The 25,650-nt window shown below is 43.9% G+C and overlaps 1 protein-coding gene across 8 annotated transcripts in view; it reads left to right on the forward strand.

The window, feature by feature from the left end:
• LOC109891762 (tensin-2) overlaps positions 1-25,650 on the forward strand; it is a 75,252-nt gene that overhangs the window by 30,624 nt on the left and 18,978 nt on the right. For 7 of the 8 annotated variants that reach the window (XR_004210253.1, XR_004210252.1, XR_004210257.1 and 4 more), the window contains 14 exons: positions 5,420-5,469; positions 11,427-11,610; positions 12,751-12,801; positions 12,971-13,093; positions 13,220-13,284; positions 13,403-13,486; positions 13,671-13,786; positions 14,438-14,498; positions 14,753-14,828; positions 15,142-15,271; positions 22,490-22,555; positions 22,643-22,759; positions 22,881-24,347; positions 24,485-24,650. Coding sequence is in view for 5 of the 8 variants with exons in the window: in XM_020484268.2 (XP_020339857.1) it covers positions 5,420-5,469; positions 11,427-11,610; positions 12,751-12,801; positions 12,971-13,093; positions 13,220-13,284; positions 13,403-13,486; positions 13,671-13,786; positions 14,438-14,498; positions 14,753-14,828; positions 15,142-15,271; positions 22,490-22,555; positions 22,643-22,759; positions 22,881-24,347; positions 24,485-24,650 (2,756 nt within the window). In the remaining 3 variants the exon portion in view is untranslated. The remainder of the gene's footprint in view (positions 1-5,419; positions 5,470-11,426; positions 11,611-12,750; positions 12,802-12,970; positions 13,094-13,219; positions 13,285-13,402; positions 13,487-13,670; positions 13,787-14,437; positions 14,499-14,752; positions 14,829-15,141; positions 15,272-22,489; positions 22,556-22,642; positions 22,760-22,880; positions 24,348-24,484; positions 24,651-25,650) is intronic. The other variant, XM_020484255.2, reaches the window with a different exon arrangement.

Raw genomic sequence — 25,650 nt, forward strand, 5'->3', positions numbered from 1 at the left:
TCACTCCCTGTCCCCCTCCATGTTCATGCTTCTGGTCTTCTCTTTCCGACTCCGTTTAGTTTCATATCACCCCTCTTCACATTTTTCCCTGACATGTTTTCATTCCAGTCATCTGCATTGTGTCTAAAACTAAGATTAGAGTTAGTCTAATTTAGATTTAGTCTAATCACAAAACGGCAGAGATGAGTTTATATGGGTATAATATCATTCCCCTGTACTCAGTTAGGGTCCGTATGTTACTGTGGCTCCTTTTTACTGTACATTGTGGTCCACTGATATTGACGTGTGTGCAGTAGTCTGTGAAACAACAGCGCTTAACCATATGGTAATGATTTCTTAAAACTGGTACACAGCTTATGTGCGTGTGACTGAGGCCTCTTCATTCCAGACTCACAAGGACACACACACAGAAGAAAACACACACACACACACACACACAAAGATGCAAAGACGAAGACTGTACACACATGAACATACATTCAGTGGCCAGTTGATTAGGTACGCAACCCGTTCACAAAAATGGTTCGCTTCTACAGACAGTGAGTCACGTGGCAATGGCTTGCTATATAAAGCAGGCAGACATGCATTGATGCATTCAGATACTGTTTGAATGTCAGAATGGGCAAAACAAGTGATTAGGGTTTACCAAGATTGATGAGATCTAGTCAGTGGGAGTACTGTGGGCGAAAAAAGCTTGTTGATGGAGAATGGCAAGAATCGTGCAAGCTAACAGGTTGCCCACAAACAGACAAATAGCGGCATCTGAACGCACAACTCGTCGGCCAATGTCCCGGATGGGCTATTGCAGCAGACGACCACCCTGGGTTCCACTCCTATCAGCTAAAAACAAGAAAAAGGCGGCTCCAGTGGGCACACGATCACCAACACTGGACAACTGAGGAGTGGAAAAACATTACCTGGTCTGACAATTCCCAGTTCCTGTTGTGTCATGCTGATGGCAGAGTCAGGATTTGGCTTAAGCAGCATGAATCGATGGCCCCATCCTGCCTGGTGTCAACATGACAGGCTGGTTGTGTAATGGTGCGGGGAATGTTTTCCTAGTACACTTTAGGTCCCTTGAGACTAATTGAGCAATGTTTGAATGCCACACCTTGTAGAATTTAGGCTGTTCTGGAGGCAAAAGGGAGTCTGGTATTGTGTGTGTGTGTGTGTCTGTATGGGACAGTGTGCATTTTGTGCTTGGTGCTTTTGTAAATGTATATTGGCTTGTGTTTTCTATCTTCACATTTGTTCATAAGTATAAGGAATGAAGAGGAGGCCTTTGTGCATTCAGTAAACGCCTGTCTAATTGCCAGCTAGGGAGGGAGACGTAATCTGGTGTTTATTTTGGCCCAACTCTACCCCTGTACTCCTCCCTCCCTTTCTCAGATGAGGAGGGATGGTGTGGCAGTGTACCCTCTAGTTGTAACAATAAACAGATCGAATTGAAAAATGTTAATAGATTGTTAGTCATAAACAGGCTTAACAAGTGTGAAATACCAAACAGAATCAATTATGACATAAGGGCTGTAATTCTCTCCAATGTGTGCAGTGCGCACTTGCTCACTTACTGCGCCTCATTCATTGAACATCGATGACTACATACATTCTGTATTATCACAGGTTGTGAAGTATAGTATACGGCACATTTCAGTGTAGGACTACAAAGCAGTTTAGACAGATTAATTTCTGCCTCTCTGGGACATGATGCAGTTTGTATATCCGTGCAGTGCATATATCTGTGTGTGTGACAGTCTGGCGTTATGCCCACTGGTCTGTCATGTGGAAGGCGAAATCTGTGATGACAGCATGACTGCAGCAGTATTTCCTGTCCAGCTGTTGAGCGAGATCGAGAGAGAGAGACCCTTTTCAGCAGTGGTCACCAACCTTTTCTGAGTCGAGATTACTTTGAGTCAAAATCCAAGCCCGAGATTTACCACTCAGATTTAATTTTAAACATGACTTAAAAAACGTAAGCCTAGGCCTTAATAGTTCTGTAGCAATGAGGTTTGTGCAGTAGGCTATAGGCCCAATACATTATCACTGCATATTGGCTATGACTGAATTGCCCTGTCTATGTTTTTCTTCTCAGACCCAAAAGATTATACATTTGTTTTATTACTAGTGAGGCACAGTTGAGTGAGCATAATTAGCTGAGGGCCTGCATCTGATGGTCAGTCAGAGGGAGGGAAAGAGCAGCGGTGATAGCTTTGATGCTACCAACTTAGGACACTAAAGAGGCCTTTCTACTGACTCTGAAAAACACCGAAAGAAAGTTGCCCAGGGTCCCTGCTCATCTGCGTGAACATGCCTTAGGCATGCTGCAAGGAGGCATGAGCACTGCAGATGTGGCCAGGTCAATAAATTGCGATGTCCTTACTGTGAGACGCCTAAGACAGCGCTACAGGGAGACAGGACGGACAGCTGATCGTCCTCACAGTGGCAGACCACGTGTAACAACACCTGCACAGGATCGGTACATCCGAACATCACACCTGTGGGACAGGTACAGATGCCAACAACAACTGCCTGAGTTACACCAGGAATGCACAATTCCTTCATCAGTGCTCCGACTGTCTGCAATAGGCTGAGAGATGCTGGACTGAGGGCTTGTAGGCCTGTTGTAAGGCAGGTCCTCACCAGACATCACTGGCAACAACGTAGCCTATGGGATAAAAAAACACACAGTCGCTGGACCAGACAGGACTGGCAAAAAGTGCTCCTCACTGACGAGTCACGGTTTTGTCTCACCAGGGGTGATGGTCGGATTCGCGTTTATCGTCAAAGAAATGAGCGTTACACTGAGGCCTGTACTCTGGAGCGGGATCGAGGTGGAGGGTCCGTCGTGGTCTGGGGCAGTGTGTCACAGCATCATCGGACTGAGCTTGTTGTCATTGCAGGCAATCCCAACGCTGTGCGTTACAGGGAACGGTATGGTACCCTTCCTGCAGGCTCATCCTGACATGACCCTCCAGCATGACAATGCCACCACGCACAGAACGAGCAGTATGGCAGATTTTCTGTAAGACAGGAATGTCAGTGTTCTGCCATGGCCAGTGAAGAGCACTGATTTCAATCCCATTGAGCACGTCTGTTGGATCGGAGGGTGAGGGCTAGGGACATTCCCCCCAGAAATGTCCGGGAACTTGCAGGTGCCTTGTTGGAAGAGTGGGGTAACATCTCACAGCAAGAACGGGCAAATCTGGTGCAGTCCATGAGGAGGAGATGCACTGCAGTACTTAATGCAGCTGGTGGCCACACCAGATACTGACTGTTACTTTAAAAAAATTGCATTTATTTAACCTTTAACGAGGCAAGTCAGTTGAGAACACATTTTTATTTACAATGACGGCCTACACCGGCCAAACTCGCTGTCACCGCTGGGCCAATTGTGCGCCGCCCTATGGGACTCCCAATCACAGCCGGTTGTGATACAGTCTGGATTCGAATCAGGTTGTCTGTAGTGACGCCTCTAGCTGAGATGCAGTGCCATAGACCACTGCGCCACTTGGGAGCTTTTGATTTTTACCCCCCTCCCCCCCTCCCCCCTTTGTTCAGGGACACATTATTCAATTTCTGTTCGTCACATGTCTGTGGAACTTGTTCAGTTTGTCTGTCGTTTAATCTTATGTTCATACAAATATTTACACATGTTAAGTTTGCTGAAACTAAACGCAGCTCACAGTGAGAGGACGTTTCTTTTTTTTATGAGTTTATATGGGCGTTGGTTAAATTGTGATTTCAATGAATGGATCGAAGGCATATTTCTTTTTGTGAGCGCAGAGCGGTAGGAATGGACTCACCGCTCCATGAGCGGAATTTCCTACCACACCGCTCACATGCTCTGCACCCGACTCACTGTTTCTCCACTCTCCCTCCTCTGAGAAAAAGGGGGCAGTCTTCCGGTAGATAAAAAAAAAAAACTCAAGTCGTTTTGCATTATTTCTGCCTCGTGCACCAATTCATGTTGTTACTCCTATGACCAAAGAAAGTGAAATATTCCTCTATATAAAAAAAAACAAGCTTATAAAAACACTTTGCTATACTTATTTATTCTAGTCGCAGCGCTGGTTGTGGCGTGAGTGGAAGTACGGAGAACGCGCATTTTGTGGCTTATAAAAGTGTTGAACATAGTGTTGAACATAGTGTTGACAGTGCCGAATAACTTAAACCTTAACTCATAACATAGCAGCTCTTTGCTGTATTCATTGAATCTCTCCCTAGTCATCGCGATCGACCGGTTGGTGACCACTGCTTTACAGACATAGAACACCACTACAGTAACGTGTCGATAGTGACATTTGATAACCTTCAGACAATTTTAATGAGTGCCGCCCGCGTCTGTACCCTTTCAGACAGCAGAATTCTGCTACAGCATAGAAGGTTCTGTACTGTTTCCCTGATGACAATACATGTTGCTTGTTGATGTGCTGTGTTGTGTTTATGGTAGTGATGGATGTTAGTCCCACTTCAGAAGCGGAATTCCTTTACAGACACGTAAAATGCTTGTTCACTGGCTCCAGAGAAGGTTTTGTGTACCCTTACGGTCAAACATGCCTTAACCAAGGCTCTTTCAAGGTGGCACATTCCACATGTCTGAAAAGGGTAAGAAAGAGTTCCAAAATTTAGCAGAAGCTGCTGAATTTTTTTTATCCTACAAATATTTAAATGTACATGTTTTACATTGAAAATAAAAGAAAGGAAAACTGAAAGGCTGAATGGGAGACAAAACAAGCAACAAAAGAAGAAAATATGTTCTGAAAAATTAGCTAAAATTAGCTAATGGAGCAAAGAACAGAGAGATCCTTGATGAAAACCTGCTCCAGAGCGCTTAGGACCTCAGGCCGACAATACAACAACCCTAAGCACACAGCCAAGACAATGCAGGAGTGGCTTGGGGACAAGTCCCTGAATGTCCTTGAGTGGCCCAGCAAGAGCCCGGACTTGAACCAGATCGAACATTTCTGGAGAGACCAAAAAAAAAATGTGCAGCGACGCTTCCCATCCAACCTGACAGAGCTTGAGAGGATTTGCAGAGACAAATGGCAGAAACGCCCCAAATACAGGGGTGCCAAGCTTGTAGCGTCATACCCAAGAAGACTCGAGGCTGTAATCTCTGCCAAAGGTGCTTCAACAAAGTGCTGAGTGAAGGGTCTGAATAGTTATGTAAATGTGGTATTTCTGTTTAATTTTTTACATTTCTTATCCTGTTTTTGGTTTGTCATTATGTGGTATTGTGTGTAGATTGATGAGGGGGGGGGACTATTTACAAAATTTTAGAATAAGGCTATAATGTAACAAAGTGGAAAAAGTGAAAGGGTCTGAATACTTTCCGAATGCACTGTATCATTCTTATTTCTATGGTTTTGAACTGTACAACTTTAGTAATGTGTTCTCTCTCTTTATGCCTCTTTCTCAGCAGGGGTCTACTAAGTCCCTGTCCCATAAGAAGAGGATCTTCCTTCCCAGGTACCAAATGCTTTTTATATTCTGTAGTGAAGGACTTGATTCAATCAATTGCAGATAGTGATAAATGAGGCCAGTGATATAATCTGGTTAAAGTTGTCTGTCTCTCCGACAGATTTCCATCTTATGGACGTTTTGGAAATGTCCGCTTCAAACAGAAGCATGTCTGTTCGAAATAAATGTCCAAATAATTGTATTCTCAAATAAATACATATCTGTTACATTGTGTGTACTGCACTGACATGCATGATTTATGCTGTCACTCCGATGTTCAGCTGAAGGGAACTAAATATATAACACGCACCACTAGGGCGCTCAACTCAAATAGCGGTGTAGCCTACTGTAGCTACTAGCAAAGTAATTCAAAGTTTATACTTTATTAGTTAAGATGTAACTTTCCAGTGCTGCTATTTTTGTAATGTTATTAAAACAAAATCAGACTACCCCATAGTGGAATAGTTTACCTATTTACCTACACAGCTTGTTGTTGTGTGTTCTATGAGAGATCAATATTCATCTCGAGGCACATCCAATTTACAAGATCTATGAAATCAAATACAGTTTTATTGGTTGCAAAACATACAGTGCCACCAGAGATTCTGGGTTCGAGCCCAGGCTCTGTCGCAGCTGGACGCGACCGGGAGGCCCATGGGGCGACGCACAATTGGCCCAGCGTCGTCCGGGTTTGGCCGGCAGGGATATCCTTGTCTCATCGCGCACTCACGACTCCTGTGGCGGCCAGGGCGCAGTGCACTCTGACCAGGGCGCCAGGTGTACGGTGTTTCCTCCGACATATTGGTGTGGCTGGCTTCAAGAAGCAGTGCGGCTAGGTTGGGTTGTGTTTCGGAGGATGCGTTGCCATTATGTGCATCCTGTTTCCATTGATCATCCTTGTGATGATTCTTCAACTTGATTGGAGTGCACCTGTGGTAAATTCAATTGATTGGAAAGGCACCCACCTCAGTCCCACAGTTTACAGCGCATGTCAGAGCAAAAACCAAGCCATGACGTTAAAGAAATGATCCGTAGAGCTCTGAGACAGGATTGTGTTACCTGTGGTACCAACACATTTCTGAAGAATTGAAGGTCACCAAGAAAACAGTGGCCTCTGTCATCAACGTACAGAGAGATCCTTGATCCTTGATGAGATCCTTGATGAAATCCTGCTCCAGAGCGCTCAGGACCTCAGACTGGGGGTCAATGACAATGCATGAACCAAGACAATGCATGAGTGGCTTGAGGACAAGTCTCTGAATGTCCTTGAGTGGTCCAGGCAGAGCCCGGACTTGAACCAGATCGAATATCTCTGGAGAGACCTGAAAACACCTGTGCAGCGACGCTCCACATCCAACCTGACAGGGCTTGAGAGGATCAGCAGAGAAGAATGGGAGAAACTCCCCAAATGCAGGTTTGCCAGGCATACCCCTGAAGACTCGAGGCTGTAATCGCTGCCAAAAGTGCTTCAACACAGGTTTGCCAGGGTAGATGGACATCATAGTCTACGGAGTAAAGGGTCTGAATACTTCCGATATTTCAGTTAAAAATGTAGTTTGAACTTGTTTTTGCTTTGTCATTATGGGGTATTGTGTGTAGATTGAGGAGGGAAAACAATTTTATAGTAAGTCTGTAAATTAACAAAATGTGGAAAAAGTGAAGGGGTCTGAATACTTCCCGGATGCATTGTATTTATTAGGGATCCCCATTAGCTTCTGCCAAGCCAGCACAGCCAAGCAGTTTAGTCACCTCAACTTGCTCAATTTCCACATCATTCATTACAAGACGTAGTTGAGGTTTAGGGTTTTGTAAATATTTAGGACTATCTTATTCTTTGCTACCCATTCTGATACTAACTGCAGCTCTTTAAGTGTTGCTGTCATTTCTGTCGCTGTAGCAGCTGACGTGTATAGTGTTGAGTCATCCGCATACATAGACACACTGACCTTACTCAAAGCCAGTGGCATGTCGTTAGTAAAGATTTAAAAAACAAGGGGCCTAAACAGCTACCCTGGGGAATTCCTGATTCTACCTGGATTATGTTTGAGAGGCTTCCATTAAAGAACACCCTCTGTGTTCTGTAAGACAAGTAACTCTTTATCCACATTTTAGCAGGTGGTGTAAAGCCATAACACATACGTTGAAGAATCTCAAATATAAAATATATTTTGATTTGTTCATCACTTGGTTATTTACTACATGTGTTATTTCAAAGTTTTGATGTCTTCACTATTATTCTATAAAGTAGAAAATAGGAAAAAGAAAGAAAAACCCTTGAATGAGTAGGTGTGTCCAACCTTTTGACTGGTACTGTATGTATGTGTGTGTGTGACGGGATGTATAGACAGGATATGGATAGAATATGTAGTATATCTGAAGAGTAGTATGTATAGCAATGGTTAAATAGGATAGGTCTTGACTAGAATACAGTATATATGTATGAAGTGGGTAAAAACAGTATGGAAACATTATTAAAGGGACCAGTGTTCCATGACTATGTACATAGAGTAGCAGCCTCTAAGGTGCGTGTTAGAGTAACCAGGAGGTAGCCGCCTAGTGACAATGACTGATGTTGTGGGCAGAGTACCGGGCGGAGGCCGGCTAGTGGTGACTATTTAGCAGTCTGATGGCCTTGAGATAGAAGCTGTTTTTCAGTCTCTCGGTACAAGATTTGATGCACATATACTGACCTCGGGTGGCTGAGGTCATTGATGATCTTCTTGGCCTTCGCGTGACACCGGGTGCTGTAGGTGTCCCGGAGGGCAGTATGACCCCAGTGAAGCGTTGGGCAGACCGCACCACCCTCTGGAGAGCCCTGCGGTTTCGGACGGTGCAGTTGCCGTACTAAGAGGTGATACATCCCGACAGGATGCTCTCAATGGTGCATCTGTAAAGGTTTCTTAGGATCTTACGGGCCAAGTCGAATTTCTTCAGCCTCCTGAGGTTGAAGAGGTGCCTTCTTGACCACACTGTCTGTGCGGGTGGACCATTTCAGATTATCAGTGATGTGTACGCCAAGGAACTTGAACCTTTTCACTTTCTCCACTGCGGCCTCGTCTGTGTATGGGGGCGTGCTCCCTTTGCTGTCTCCTGAAGTCCACGATCAGCTCCTTTGTTTTGATGAGGTAGAGGTTATTTTTCTGTCACCACTCCGGATAGGAAGGGAAACATGTATTCTGAGGTCCAAGCAGTCACAGGTGTCGTGTCCAATAGGCTAAATGGAATTTAACTTGCCATATAATTACTCCTGTTTATACAAAAATACATTAAATCCACCAGAGAGCATGATTTAGGCACAGAAGATCATTAGCTTCTTTTTTTTAATAGCTTTTTTAAATAGCTGTGGATTGTTTTAAATCGCCATGGTATAAGCACGCAATATGGGTAAATAGATGATTGTTGTTTTGCGGTTGTTGGTGAAAAGCATCTAAAATAAGCCTAAGCCTAATCGTAGTATTTCAAGATACGGTGGCTGGGGGAAAAAAGAGAGGAGACAAAGAAAAAACAAACTGGTCTTTTAGTTAGGCTATCAAAATCCTGAACTCGCAATAGGTTATTGAGCTAACAGTAGCTTATCGTACTGGCACTATAGCCGATGGCATCGGCCATATCACCGGTGAGTGCGCATATTCACTGTCTATCATTGGGCGAGTCCGTGCTCCTGGAAAGCTTTTTTTTGGGACAATAATTTCCTCGTCCAGGGTAGATGGACATCATAGTCTACAACATGTCTCCCATTTTCATAGGCCTTGATTAGATGGTTGTGTTCAAAGACCAGGCAGTTTTTTGTTGATCTTAGTTTGTCCGTGTTAGCAGAGTAGCCTACCCTGTAACTTTTGTGCTATTAAAGTTCTGCTATTGTCTTCAGTCATGGAATAAAAGTGGCATGGAATTGCATGAAATATGTTTATAAAAGGCCATATTTTTTTCTCATATTTCTCTTGGCTCCTCCTAAAACATTTCCCTCGAGCTGGGGCTGAGCTCTGGATGTGTGCTAAGAAAGAAGAGGAAAAGCAGAACGGTATTTTTTTTTGCTAACAGTGAGTCAGTTCCCACTGGGCACAACTGGTTGAATCAAGGTTGTTTCGATGTAATCTGTCAACGTATTGTGATGTGGAATCTATGTGCAAAATATATTGGATTTTGTAAAAGTGTAATTAAAATAAACTGTTGTTTTGAGGGTGAAAGTTCAACATAGACAAACCTTATACGAAATATGGTGAATTTGTACCTTCAAAACAACGTCAGATCTTCAACGTCAGAAAAAAAACTAGACTGGGAAGTACCTCCTAGTGGAGAATTGATCTATCTACAGCTACCCTTTGGTCTCCCACCCAGGGTTTTAACCAAGCCCAGCCATGATATGTGTCACTGACTATTACCAATGTGCTACCATAAGAGATCTCCTCTTAAAAACGAAATAGATTCACTGTTGTTATCGAAGTCATTCCAAAGGGTAGGTTTAACAGTGCAAATGAAATGTGACCATACACTCATATCATTAACAATTCTCTTTAGGCCTAGATATCTTTTGCAGTCATCAACAGCCATTGTTCCAATTCAACCCAGAATTCAACTAAAAATAGACAATACAATAGGCCTAGGGTTTCCAGCTCTGGTTGATTTCACAATGATCATTACATTCATTCATCTGTTGTATAAATAAACAAATTATCTGACATTGTTTTTCCAGTGGAATTTGGTTGTGCATTTAGATGGTTGAAAGCATAGTGATAACACATTGGAAATTCAGCTAACTTTTGGCTTTCTTTTTGAATGGATGTATATGGGTTTTAATCTCATTGATCAACGTCTCAACCAAATATTACCCAATTATCCATGTTGAAATGGTGGTGGTGTGCCCAGTGGGTTATATTATTAACCTAATTTATGACTCTCCAATCTACTCATCATGTTAGGAATAGTAGACTATATTGCATTCATCTGCAAATGCAATGAGAGATGCATGCAATATTTTATTTTTTTATTTTTTTATTTTTTTAAACTAAATAATGTTTAGCTTCCCCTAACTTGAAACTAATGCTGCGCCTATGCAAGCAGTCAATGCACAAGATTTCTTAATGCAATCACAGGAAGAACACTTTTGTCTTTTGGAGGGGGATCCCATTCTTTCCATTGCTAATTTGTTTATTTCTTTACGCCTACAATTGCACACGTGACATCATTTAAAAAATGCAGTTACAACCACACAACCGGGGTTTCAAGCATGGTTTAGGCGCAGCTGAGCAACAGAGCTCTTGAAGGGGCAATGGCATCTTAAAAGGGCAATGAAATACTTTGTAATACAATAATTATTAATAATATATTTTTAATCATGATTCATTCTAATAACAATCAGGATGTCCAATGGGGGTAATGGGGTAAATGCAGATGGAAAAGCACCATGCTTCAACCTATGTATTTATAGCCCCTATGCTGCATCTGTTGTGCTACAGGTGATAATGCTTATTGCTAATGGCACATCTGATAATGCAAACCATGCATAGGCTATATGCATGGTCCAATATGTTCAAATAATTTTGGGGTCATTATGGAGGTGGATATTATATTTTAGATGGTGTCAGCAAAAAAAATTTTTCATTCATTTTGGAGTAGAATGTTCTTTTAAAAAGGCACCAGAAGTGAGCTCCTCAGTCCTTCTACGTATAAATTATTCTGGGATGGACCCTGGACCCACTAAGAAAGGGGACTGGAAATGGTCAAATGCGCATTTACAAAATGATCCTCACTCCCTAAAAGCATGATGGTTATGATTTTTTTTAACGTGAAAGGTGAGGTTAACTTGGCCCCAGACAATTGATCTGAGACCAACTTAAGTTTTTGCTTTGACCACAGAATAGAATAAATTATAGAGATGAACTGACTGCCTCTGTCTCTGTCTCTGTCTCTGTCTCTGTCTCTGTCTCTGTCTCTGTCTCTCTCTCCTCTCCTCTCCTCTCCTCCAGGAGTAAGAGTGGGGAGTGTGCGATGGAGAGAGTGATGGCGAGGCACTATGACTTTGACCTCACCTACATCACTGAGAGGATCATCTCTGTTTTCTTCCTGCCCGATCTGGAAGAACAATGTTACCGCGGCAACTTACAGGAAGTGGCTGCCATGCTCAAGTCCAAACACCAAGACAAGTTCCTGGTGAGTTGGGGGGGAATGAGTACTGTACTTGGAGAAAGGCAATTCACACGTCCAAAATGTGAACGTTCAGGCACCAAACTTAACAAAGTAGACCGAAACAGGTAAGGACTACCTGGGGATTTGTCCAATGAGAAACACTAATTTTTATTTTCCGTTACAAAACGTTTTAAAACTTTTTCCATTGCGTGTGCTAATGTACTTTTTCCATTGCGTGTACTAATGTACATTACTTTGGTGCTGGGTACATCAATTGATACATATGACTAACAAGAAGCCTGTATATTATTGTGGCTACCAAAAGTTAGTTAATTGTCGGTCAGCCAGGGGTGGGATGACATAACCTTCGGGGCTCGATGTACAGTAGGTGCAGGCTTTTGCTCCAGCCAAACAGTAACACACCTTACACAACTTACAACTAATCATAGTCCTCAATCAAGGCTTTGAGTTTTAAAATTAGGTTACTGCTGGACTGGAGCAAAAGCCTGCACCCACACAGGCCCTCACAAGTTAAGGTTGTCCACATCCGGGCACATATTCACGGAGTGTCTCAGAGTAGGAGTGCTGATCTAGGATCCGGGCCCCCCCTGTCCATGTAATCTTATTCATTATGATCCAAAAGGCAAAACTGATCCTAGAACAGCACTCACTTCTCTGAGTATGGGCCCTGGTCTGAATGGAGATGAAAGGAGAAAATTTGTTGAATGATAAAGTAAAAAATATATAAATATCTGTTGCCAAGACTGGTTTCTCCCCTAAATGTTAATAAAACGAAAACAAAGATGTTTGTTTGTGGTCCGTGAACAACGCTATTTTCTATCATAACGATTACTAACCATTGAGCTTGCGCCATCTTCCATTACTCTTTCATATAGTTAGCAAGTGACGATTGTTCATTCTTAGGGCCCGGTTGGGTATATTAACTATGTTACTGTATGGTGTTATAAAGAAGCAATACAAACAGTATATTGTTTTTTTGTAACAAAAGGTCATTGTTTTGTTCCACCCAGCACTTTAATGTAATGTTTTGTGCATATTATGTCAGACAACTTGCGGTCAACCGTTGTTGAGACAACGGTGTATGGTGGTTGTGTGACATTGTTGATTTCCCCTTCTCTTTGTCTCAATGGCTGCTTCTCCCAGCTCTTAAACCTTTCTGAGAAGCGTCATGACATCACCAGACTCAACCCCAAGGTAGGATGACCACCATAGAGATGCAATATAATTGTGCAATATACCTGTAATTGAGTGTTTGAGGACCGCACTCCACTAGTATAGTGCTCTCAAATCCTGGTTACGATCACTGCTTCCCATAGAAGATTTATCCAGAGATGGATAACTTCACTGTGTGTGCCAAATTCAGGTTGAAGACTTTGGTTGGCCAGACCTGCACGCCCCACCCCTCGACAAGATCTGTGCCATGTGTAAGGCCATGGAGACCTGGCTCACCTCTGACCCCTGCAACGTGGTCGTCCTGCACTGCAAGGTCAGGGGAGAGGCTGTACTGTTGCGTTGCTGCTGTTTGCATTGTTTGTATTGTTTGTTCTGTTCAAATATGTCCAGTTGCCCTACATTGCTCTCTTTGTTTCTTTCCTCCTCTTCTCTCTCACAGGGAAACAAGGGGAGGACGGGGGTCATCGTGGCGGCCTACATGCACTACAGCAAGATCTCCGCAGGGTATGCGATGACTGTGTGCGCGGGCATTTTGTGCACATGCATACTGTCGGTCATGTTGATGCCGCACGTGGGTACACTTGTACAGAGAGTTCTTGATTCTATGTTTGTGTCTATACAGGGTGGACCAGGCCCTTACCACTCTGGCAATGAGGAAGTTCTGCGAAGACAAAGTGTCCTCCTCGCTGCAGCCCTCTCAAAACAGGCAGGAGAATCGCTCTTTTTTTTTATGTCACAACACTTTTATGTCATGCCATCTTCCCAACTTTTCTCCTTCACCTTGTATGTTGCAGCTAGGTTGTCACCTGTTTGAGTATGCACCATCCTTCTTAATTCTAAACGCCCCAATCTCTCTCTCTCTCTCTCTCTCTCTCTCTTCTCCTCCCCAGGTATATCTACTACTTTGGGGGTCTGCTGTCGGGGGCGATCAGGATGAACAGCAGACCTCTGTTCCTCCACCAGGTCCTCATCCCCAGCCTGCCCAACTTCCAGGCAGCAGGAGGAGGTCAGTGTCCCACTGTCCTCCTGTGCAATGTGATGTAGCAGTGTTCACTACACTGTCAAATCTGAGTTGTTTCAACTCTGTAGCCAGTATACACTTCCTCAAAATTAATCTAAGATTAAGAAACTCAAGAAATCTGTCATTAATCTGTCATTAATTTTGCCGAGGTAATTTTGCCGTCGTGCAATTTTACATCCAACTAAGATGTTGGGTGCATTATTTCTCAACAAAAGAAATGTGCATGAACTTGTCGTCTCTCACTGAATGACAACAAAGACTTTATTGAAGAATCCCTAACGTTAGGGGCGTTGACTTCGGCTACCGACTTCGGCTTTCGGCAAGACATTTTTTTTTGTGCTGGAAAAACTCTTACCGAAGTCCAAAACGAACAAAAACTTTAACAAATGTTGTCATAGTGCATATATTATCTCTTCCGAACTGTTTCGGCTGGGAACCATGCGGACACCTTAAGGAGTACTAACATTAGTATTTTTCGAATTTGCAACTACAATTCCTTTCACTTCAAACCACTTTTGGGGGGGGGGGGGTAGATTACCTCCACTTCTTCTTTTAATGACCTCACATCAGCGTAATCTTTCTCCCCCTGCGGTCTCTCCTTTCCTTCATTCCTACGCCTACTCGCTTTCTGTGCAGGTTACTATCCTTTCCTGAAGATCTACCAGTCTCTACAGCTGGTCTACACATCAGGCATCTAGTGAGTTAATTATGTTGTTAATACCATATGGTCAGTATATTTCTCACTGTGCTCCCTTTCCACCTTCAGACACAGTAGGTACTTGGGTACCTTTGTTGGGACTTTATTTACATGTGCTACCGCCTGTGTTTACATGTGTGCTGGTCTGTGTTTATTCCAACTGAACATTGTTTGCCTGTGTTTTACTACTTTGGGGGTGTGTTTTACAGATGATCGAATGTGTTTTGACTATGTTCACGTCTCTCTCTGTGTAGCGACCCCCAGGGCTCCAGGGCGAGAAAGCTGTGTGTGACACTTGAGCCGGCGCTACTGCTGAAGGGGGATATTGTGGTGAGTGTTTAACAAGATGGACACACTAGTCATCACTCAACTAGTCAACTAGCCAACTCAACTCCTCTCCGTCTTCATCTACCAGTCACGTCTCCTTTTCTGTTCGACCCTTTCAACAGCTAGAATCTGTAAAGCTTCAGTCATGGATCCACTTTCAGGCATATTATCCTCCATGTTGCCACCAAATATTCCATGACAATAACGTAATTTGAACTAGAATGTGATTGCCTAAGTCCTAAGTGTCAAACACAGTGTCTGTGTAAATAATAGTGTGGCCACTTAATGTGTTTCTCTTCCTTGTCTCTTTCTCCAGGTGAAGTGCTATCACCGGCGGCCGCGTGGCTCAGAGAGGGAGGCCGTGTTCAGGCTGCAGTTCCACACCTGTACGGTGCACGGAGCTCAGCTGTGGTTTGGCAAGGGAGAGCTAGACCTGGCCTGTGCAGGTAGGTACCAGGGGTTGGATTGGTCAGCAGTAATACCACCCAGAATCCCACTGATGGCCTTCCTCTGAAGGTAAGCAGGGTTGGTCCTGGTCTGTCCCTGGATGGAAGAGCAGGGGCTTCTGGAAGTGGTGTTGGGGGGCCAGTAAGAGGCAATCTTTCCTCTGGTTTAAAGAAATATACCAATGCCCCAGGGCAGTGATTGGGGACATTGCCCTGTGTAGGGTGCCGTCTTTCGGATGAGACATTAAACAGGTGTCCCGACTCTCTGTGGTCACTAAAGATCCAATGGCACTTGTAAGTGTAGGTTGTCCTGGCTAAATTCCCAATCTGGCCCTTAAACCATCATGGCCACTTAATCATCCCCAGCTTCCAATTGGCTCATTCATCCCCTTTCCTCTCCCCTGTAACTATTCCCCAGGTTGTTGCTGCAAATAAGAATGTAGTCTCAGTCATCTTACCTGGTAAGCGCAGAATCTCACTAGCTCGCACACTCACATAGACACACCCACACAGAAATCTGACTCAGAAAATGCGAAATTGTTAGGATTACATTATTTAACAAATATTTTCTAATAGCATATTGCCATAAAAATTAACAACGTATCAGCAAACGTATACCTACCAATATTCTAACTTATACCTCAGAAGCAGAGAGGAAGCCCATCTCCACTGCTAACTCCAACACTCCCGGTATGGCCTCCAGTTTCTCCATCTCCTCATCAGAAAAGAGTCACTGCTCGTCAAAGCTCCCATGCTGCCTCTTCCACTACTACTTCTTCCTCAGTCAGACAAGGGGCCTCTCTCCAAGTCAGGCCTCTACATCAGCTCCCTGTAGTAGAAGGATTGACACTGTCAGAAGTACTCGTAAAAGCACTGGATGTTGTACTGGAGTATGTGGATACCGCTGAAGTCAGAAGTTTACATACACCTTAGCCAAATACATTTAAACTATTTTTTTCACAAATCCTGACATTGAATTCTTGTAAATAAAATCCCTAGCTTAGGTCAGTTAGTATCACCACTTTATTTTAAGAATGTGAAATAATAATATAATAATAGTAGAGAATCATTTATTTAAGCTTTTATTTATTTCATCACATTCCCAGTGGGTCAGTAGTTTACATACACTCAATTAGTATTTGGTAGCATTGCCTTTAAGTTGTTTAACATGGGTCAAACATTTCAGGTAGCCTTCTACATTCTTCCCACAATAAGTTGGGTGAATTTTGGCCCATTCCTCCTGACAGAGCCGAATCAGGGTTGTAGGCCTCCTTGCTCGCACACGCTTTTTCAGTTCTGCCCACAACTTTTCTATAGGATTGAGGTCAGAGCTTTGTGATGGCCACTCCAATACCTTGACTTTGTTGTCCTTAAGCCCTTTTGCCACAACTTTGGAAGTATGCTTGGGGTCATTGTCCATTTGGAAGTCCCATTTGCGACCAAGCTTTAACTTCCTGACTGATTTCTTGAGATGTTGCTTCAATATATCCACATAATTTTCCTACCTCCTACCCCTGCAGCAAAGCACCCCCACAATATGATGCAGCCACCCCTGTGCTTCAAGGTTGGGATGATGTTCTATGGCTTGCAAGCCTCCACTTTTATCCTTCAAACAATTATATTTTTGTTTCATCGGACAAGAGGACATTTCTCCAAATAGTACGATCTTTGTCCCCATGTGCACTTGCAAACCATAGTCTCTTTTTTTATGGCGGTTTTGGAGCAGTGGCTTCTTCCTTGCTGAACAGCCTTTCAGGTTATGTCGATATAGGACTCGTTTTACTGTGGATATAGATACTTTTGTACCTGTTTCTTCCAGCATCTTCACAAGGTCCTTTGCTGTTGTTCTGGGAGTCATTTGCACTTTTCACACCATAGTGTGTTCATCTCTAGGAGACAGAACGCATCTCCTTCCTGAGCGGTGTGACAGCTGCATGGTCCCATGGTGTTTATACTTGCATACTATTGTTTGTACAGATGTACATGGTACCTTCAGGCATTTGGAAATTGCTCCCAAGGATGAACCAGACTTGTGGAGGTCTACAATTCTTGGTCTTGGCTGATTTCTTTTGATTTTCCCATGATGTCAAGCAAAGAGGCACTGAGTTTGAAGGTAGGCCTTGAAATACATCCACAGGTACACCTCCAATTGACTCAAATGAGGTCAATTAGCCTATCAGAACCTTCTAATGCCATGACATCCTTTTCTGGAATTTTCCAAGCTGTTTATAGGCACAGTCAGCTTAGTGTATGTAAACTTCTGACCCACTGGAATTGTGATACAGTGAATTATAAGTGAAATAGTCTGTCTGTAAACAAATGTTTGAAAAATTACGTGTCATGCACAAAGTAGATGTCATAACCGACTTGCCAAAACTTTGTTAACAAGAAATTTGTGGAGTGGTTGAAAAACGAGTTTTAATGACTCACGCCTAAGTGTATGTAGAAGTCATACTTCAACTGTAAGTGTACCAGAAGTCCTGGTACTGCTGCATGTAAAACCCTGGGAGACTGGGGGCGGCTGCCTGCACTGGTACAGAATAGAGCAAGGGAGAGGTAGCTGGACGCACTAACTGAACTGTTGAACACGTGCTGAGTTGCACAACAGTCTCCCTCCCATGCAGCAAAGACTGTCTGGACTGGAATCGGCGGGGGCCTGGGGCTAGAAGGGAGACTGAAGGTCTGTACTGTAGATATGAAACCTCCTCAACATCTGAGGCAGCAGGCGGGTGAATCATCCCAATGTACAGTACCAGTCAAAAGTTTGGACATACCTACTCATTCAAGGGTTTTTCTTTATTTTTACTGTTTTCTACAATGTCGAATAATAGAGAAGGCATAAATGGAATCATGTAGCAACCAAAACAGTGTTATATATGAGATTCTTCAAAGTAGCCACCCTTTGCCTTGATGATCGCTTTGCACACTCTTGGCATTCTCTCAACCACCTTCATGAGGTAGTCACCTGGAATTCATTTCAATTAAATAACAGGTGTGCCTTGTAAAAAAGTGTATTTGTGAAATTAATGCATTTGAGCCAATCAGTAGTGTTGTGACAAGGTAGGGGTGGTATACAGAAGATAGCCCTTTTTGGTAAAAGACCATATTATGGCAAGAACAGCACAAATAAGCAAAGAGAAATGACAGTCCATTACTTTAAGACATGAAGGTCAGTCAATCTGGAAAAATTCATGAACTTTGAAAGTTTCTTCAAGTGCAGTCGCAAAAACCATCAAGCGCTATGATGAAACTGGCTCTCATGAGGACCGCCACAGGAAAGGAAGACCCAGAGTTACCTCTACTGCAGAGGATAAGTTCATTAGAGTTAACTGCAACTCAGATTGCAGCCAAAATAAATGCTTCACAGAGTTCAAGTACAGACACATCTCAACATCAACTGTTCAGAGGAGACTGTGTGAATCAGTCCTTCATGGTCGAATTGCTGCAACGAAACCACTACTAAAGGACACCAATAAGAAAGAGTCTTGCTTGGGCCAAGATGAGCAATGGACGTTAGACCGGTGAAAATCTGTCCATTTTGGTCTGATCAGTCCAAATTTGAGATTTTTGGTTCCAACCGCTGTGTCTTTATGAGACGCAGAGTAGGTGAACGGATCATCTCTGCATGTGTAGTTCCCACCGTGAAGCATGGAGGAGTTGGTGTGGGGGTGCTTTGCTGGTGACACTGTCAATGATATATTTAGAATTCAAGGCAACTTACCAGCATGGCTACCACAGCATTCTGCAGCGATGCGCCATCTGGTTTGCGCTTAGTGGGACTGTCATTTGTTTTTCAACAGGGCAATGACCCAACACACTTCCAGGCTATGTAAGGGCTATTTGACCAAGAAAGAGAGTGATGGAGTGCTGCATCAGATGACCTGGCCTCCACAATCACCCAATCTCAACCCAATTGAAATGGTTTAGGATGAGTTGGACCGCAGAGTGAAGGAAAAGCAGCCAACAAGTGCTCAGCATATGTGAGAACTCCTTCAAGACTGTTGGAATAGCATTCCTCTTGAAGCTGGTTGAGAGAATGCCAAGAGTGTGCAAAGATGTCAAGGCAAAGGGTGGCTACTTTGAAGAATGTAAAATATATTTTGATTTGATTAACATTTTATTTTTTATTACTACATCATTCTATTTGTGTTTCATGATTTTAATATCTTCACTATTAGTCTACAATAAAGAAAATTGTAAAAAATTAAGAAAACCCCTTGAATGAGTAGGTTTGTCCAAACCTTTGACTGGTAATTAAAAGTTTCTGTTAAAAATGTGTGATTTTAAGAGTGAAAACTGGGAAAAACGGAAGCATGGAAAAACTAAATGGAGAAAATTAAATGTGGGGGGGGAAAAATGATTGATTCAATGAAATAGAATGGGCATGGACTTTCAAATCGAAATAAAAATGGCTTGAGCTGCCATCTTCGATTAGGATGTCTTAACATTCTAACATTACAATTAAATGTGTCATTAGTCATTACAGATTTTTAAAAGCAAGCCCTGTTTTCATTTCAAGTTGACGTATTTTAAATATAATTCAAGAGTACATATTTCAAAACATTTTTTATCTTGTAACATGTTGTTTATTCCAACAGATAAAATTACTTGTTCTAAAAAAAAAAATTATGATAAATATCTGCGTTCCGCCAGAATCTGTTTCCTTGAAATGGTTCAATTCACATCGTCTACCTCCAAATAATTCAAGAGCTCCGCCACGCTAATGCACTAAGTTATGCTACAGAAATAGATATACACATGAAATATAGCCACAGATGAATGAAATCATCATACATGCGTTTAAGATTAAAAGAAAAGCATACATGACATAGGCTATAGCCTGCTGAAGCCCAGGCCGTGAGCAGGCCCAACCCCCACTCTTCCACTAGCCCAAGCCAATGCCATGTACCAGATGCTCAGCAGGCTCTGCTCACACTTAGTGGTCTGAGGCCAAACCACACGACTAACAACATTGGACAATTTATGGTACAGTAATCAGTTTGAGTTATCTATCCAAAACGGACACGTATGGATAAACCACTTCTCCATTCTTTTTGGCCCTATAACAAAGAACAAACAGCAAAATAAAATATACATGATCAAATACACATTTTAGAATCAGCTATTAAAGACTACCAGAACCACTGGATTATCTAATTACATTGAATGAACTACAGGACAAAATACAAAACCCTCCAACCCAAAAGGGCCTGTGGGGTTGATGGTATCCTAAATGAAATGATCAAATATACAGACCACAAATGCCAGTTGGCTATACTTAAACTCTTTAACATCAACCTTTAGCTCTGGCATCTTCCCCAATATTTGGAACCAAGGACTGATCACCCCAATCCACAAAAGTGGAGACAAATTTGACCCCAATAACTACCGTGGGATATGTGTCAACAGCAACATTGGGAAAATCCTCTGCATTATCATTAACAGCAGACTCATACATTTCCTCAGTGAAAACAATACACTGGGCAAGTTTCAAATGTCTTTTTACCAAATTACCACACGACAGACCATGTATTCACCCTGCAAACTCGAATGAAAAAACATACAAACCAAAAGAAAGGCAAAGTCTTCTCATGATTTGTTGATTTCAAAAAGGTCAACATATAAATCAACAAATTGGCGAGGGCACTAGAACAGTCTGTAGCACCCGAGCCTCACCCTACTAGAATCTGAAGTCAAAAGTCTGCTGATGATCTGGTGCTTCTGTCCCCAACCAAGGAGGGCCTACAGCAACATCTAGATTTTGTATATTACTTTATTTAACTTGGCAAGTTAGTTAAGAACAAAACTCTCCCCTAACCCGGACGAAGCTGGGCCAATTGTGCGCCGCTGAACTCCCGATCACGGCCGGTTGTGATACAGCCTGGGATCGAACCAGGGTGTGTAATGACGCCGCTAGCACTGAGATGCAGTGCCTTAGACCGCTGCGCCACTCGGGAGCAAGATATTCTGCACAGATTCTGTCAGACTTGGGCCCTGACAGTAAATCACAGTAAGACAAAAATAATGGTGTTCTTAACAAGGTCCAGTAGACAGGACCACAAATACAAATTATATCTAGACACCGTTGCCCCAGAGCACATAAACTATAAATACCTCGGCCTAAACATCAGCGCCACAGGTAACTTCCACAAAGCTGTGAACGAGCTGAAAAACAAGGCAAGAAGAGCCTTCTATGCCATCAAAAGGAACATAAAATTCGACATACTAATTAGGATCTGGCTAAAACGAAGAATTAAAAAAATGGGACAAACACCAAATTGAGACTGTGTACAACGTAAAACATCAAATAATGCAAGCCGATACCCACTAATGATCAAAATCCAGAAAAGAGACCGTTAAATTCTACAACCACCTAAAAGGAAGTGATTCTCAAACCTTCCATAACAAAGCCATCACCTACAGAGAGATGAACCTTGAAGAGTTCCCTAAGCAAGCTGGTACTGGGGCTCTGTTCACAAACAGACCCCACAGAGCCCCAGGACAGCAACACAATTAGACCCAACCAAATCATGACAAAACAAAAAGATAATTACTTGACACATTGGAAAGAATTAACAAAAAACAGAACACACAGTGACAGAATACCTGACCACTGTGACTGACCCAAACTTAAGGAAAGCTTTGACTATGTACAGACTCAGTGAGCATAGCCTTGCTATTGAGAAAGGCCGCCATAGGCAGACCTGGCTCTCAAGAGAAGGCATGCTATGTGCACACTGCCCACAAAATGAAGTGGAAACTGAGATGCACTTTCTAACCTCCTGCCAAATGTATGACCATATCAGAGACTCATTTCCCTCAGATTACACAGATCCACAACGAATTTGAAAACAAACCCAATTTAGATAAACTCCCATATCTATTGGGTGAAATACCAGTGTGCCATCACAGCAGCAAGATTTGTGACCTGTTGCCACAAGAAAAGGGCAACCAGTGAACAAACAACATTGTAAATACAACGCAAATTTATGTTTATTTATTTTCCTTTTTCTACTTTAACTATTTGCACATACCATAACATTTGTAATGTCTGCATTCTTTTGGAACTTTTGTGAGTGTAATGTTTACTGTACATGTTTGTTAATTTCACTTTTGTTTATTTTCTAGTTCACTTGCTTTGACAATGTTAACATATGTTTCCCATGCCACTAAAACCCTGAAATGAGAGAGATTTCTGTGATGTTTATCTCTCTGTAGATGACCGGTTCCCTCCAGATGCCACAGTGGAGTTTATCTTCTCCTACGGCCCAGAGAAAATGAAAGGTACTGCTCGTTTGTGTGCACACAACATACTTATTGTTTTTATACGTGTGTGCGTGTGTGTTATATCTTATGTCTCTCTCTTCACAGGGCGAGAATACCGTAAGAATGACCCCTCTGTTACAGTGGACTACAGCACTTCAGACCCTGTGGTGCGCTGGGACTCATATGAGAACTTCAACCTTCACCACCAGGATAGCATTGAGGGTAAGGGTGAAACCCGCGTGCACACACTTTATCACACACACACATAAACCTATACCACCAGGACACCTCAGAGAGAACACACACACTCACAGCTAACCCTGTATCATTCTCTAATTGTCAGACATCTCCCACACGCGGGGCCCCCTGGATGGCAGTCTGTACGCCCAGGTGAAGAAGCGTCGGGGCCCGGGCTCTGTCGGTGCCTCTGGGGCCTCTCCCAACGGATGCCCCCCAAGCAGCCCCACAAACAAGCCCCCTTTCCAGGCCCAGCCTCAAACCCAGCCCCTTTCCCTCAGCTCTGACTCGGGGCACTCCTCCACCCTCGAGGAACCCCCCCCTGACCCCCTGCCCCGTCTGGAGAAAGAGAAGGAAGAGATGGACTGTTTTCTGAGGAGGATAGAGGGGGAAGGTGAAGAGAGGGAATGGGTGAGGCAGAGGGACAGGGAGACGGCCATTTTGGATGACAGAGAGTCTGTGCCGGATGGAGGGTCAAGGCGGGACCAGCGGTCATGTTGTGTTCAAGCTGGCCACGGTCCGAGATGTCAGAGGTGTGGGGAGGCACCGGGTTGGGAGAGGGTGAGAGAGAGGGAGCCATGCCTTGCAAATGGACATTACATGGACCGCTGTAACAGAACCAAGGGGAATCCAAAGAGCCGAACACTTCCCGCCTTACCCTCGCAGCTGCCTGCGTCTCCTCGCCCTCTCTCGCCCCACCTGGACTTGTGCCATCGCCATAGCGCCCATCCCCTGCCCGAGTTGCCGTGGGAACCCCCCCCGCCCCCCTTACCCCGTCTCCATCACCCCTGCTACCCCTACCCCGCCCCTGAACACGTCCACCCACACGCCCACACTCTCCCAGCCTCCAATAGGGTCTTCTGCGGCGGGGAGGAATGTCAGCTCTTTCATTACCCCGCCCACGCCCCCCTTTCCCCTCGTGTCTCCCACCAATCGCTGCCCTCCAGTCAATATAGGGAGATGTTTTTCAGACCGGCGGCTCCTCCCCCTGGTGGCTGCCCATGTCGGGACTGCACCTGCAGGCGAGGGCACCAATCGGCTTCAGCCAGAGCCTTCCACCTGCTGCGCCCGGACCAACCACAGAGCCCACACTGGGCTCGAGGGCGGGACTCTGAGCTGTGGGACAGGGAGGCCGGGTTGAGGCGGGGGAGGGAGGGGCCTTCTCAGCTTTGGGAGGCCGAGAATCTATGGGAGGCCGAGCGAGAGGCAGAGATTTGGCAGCGTTCAGTGGGAGGGATGTCGTCCTATAGAGGCCATCACTCCCCTCTGGGTCAAGGTCACGACCCTTCTGTTTTCCTGCTAGGCCCTAACCTGCCTAGGTATCCCAGCCCCCACCCCCTCCTGGACAGCCCCCGTGGCAGCAGTGGGTACCACACCCCTCAACCCCCCCTACACTCCTGCCCCTGCGAGCCCTACCAGCAGGTCTCCCCCTCGGAGAGCCACGGGAGCCGGGGGTACGCCTCGGGGTACCAGTCCGGGTCTGCCTCGCCCCTGCCCCCTGGTGGCACAAACTCTGGTGCCTCCCCCTCGGAACCACCCACCGACCGGCAGCAACAGACTGATGGACACACTGGTAAGTGCATAATACATGTACTGTATTATGCACCTGTTTACACTAGATGGATCAGATCTAACTGGACCTTCTTTCTCTTACTCTCCCCTCTCTCGTTTACTCTCCCTCCCTCATTTTCTCTCTCTCACTCATTATAGGTGTGTCAGAGGTGGTGCAGAACAGTGTGGGTATGGAGGACTCTTCTTCCCAGGGGTCATTGGGGCAAGCAGAGATTGATGGACAGTCCACTTGCCCCACCCCCTTATCAGACTCTGATCCAGACTACACAACTATCACCAGCAGCCCTGCACACAGTGAAGACAGGTGGGTAACCGTTAACCTCCTGTTATGTATCCAGGTATAGGCTGAAGTTGCCTCTAGTTGCTGATCTTTGGTCAGTTTAGCATTTTCCCTACAAAGGCCATACACATTTTATTTACTGTATAACGGATGCCCCGCTTCACATTTTTCAAAAAATCAACAACCAAAACATTTTATTTTACAGCTATTCTTAAAGTATCTACAAAACGGTTGTTGTTTTTTTAAGTTGATTTGGGCATTTAATTTGTTTGACATTTGTAACTTAATAGATGCTAGTCAGCCTACACTGAACACTTACATCTAAGATAAATGACTAAACCACAACAAGTACATTTTCTGAAGGAAATGTGTGCGCTTTCTTCAGCTCTCCCAAAAAATAAAATGTTATGGTAGCGGGAGATTTTTAGCAAAAATGTCTGATACTGGGTTAACAAGGACCCCAGGAACAGTGGAAGAAAAATAGCCCCATAACATCAAAGATCCACCACCAAATTTTACAGTAGAGATTGGGTTCTTTTCTGCATATGCATCTTTCTTTCGATGCAAAACCCACCACTGGTGTATGTGGCTAAAGAGCTCTATTTTAATTTACTTCACTGGTCCTGGGGCCCTTGTTAAGGTCAATGGAATCATGTCCAGTACCAGGACATTTTAGCCCAAAAATCTGGTTGCCTCTGCCAAGAGGCTGAAACTTGGCCACAAGTGGATCTTCCAGCAAGACAATAGCCCCAAGCACACATCAAAAGCCACAAAGAAATTGACTACAAAATAAACATTTTGCAATGTCTCTGGGACTGGAACTCCATTGAAACCCTGTGGTTTGAATTGAAGCGGGCAGTCCATAAGCATAGATGGAAGATATCAAGGATCTGGGAAGATTCTGTATGGAGGAATGGTCTAAGATCCCTCCCAAAGTGTTCTCCAATCTCATACAACATTTGAGAAAAATACTCTGTTATCCTCTCAAGGTGAGGTGTTGAAAACAGGGATGCCAATCATTTTT

Source organism: Oncorhynchus kisutch, linkage group LG1 (genome assembly GCF_002021735.2).
Source record: "Oncorhynchus kisutch isolate 150728-3 linkage group LG1, Okis_V2, whole genome shotgun sequence".
Classification (NCBI taxonomy): Eukaryota; Metazoa; Chordata; class Actinopteri; order Salmoniformes; family Salmonidae; genus Oncorhynchus; species Oncorhynchus kisutch.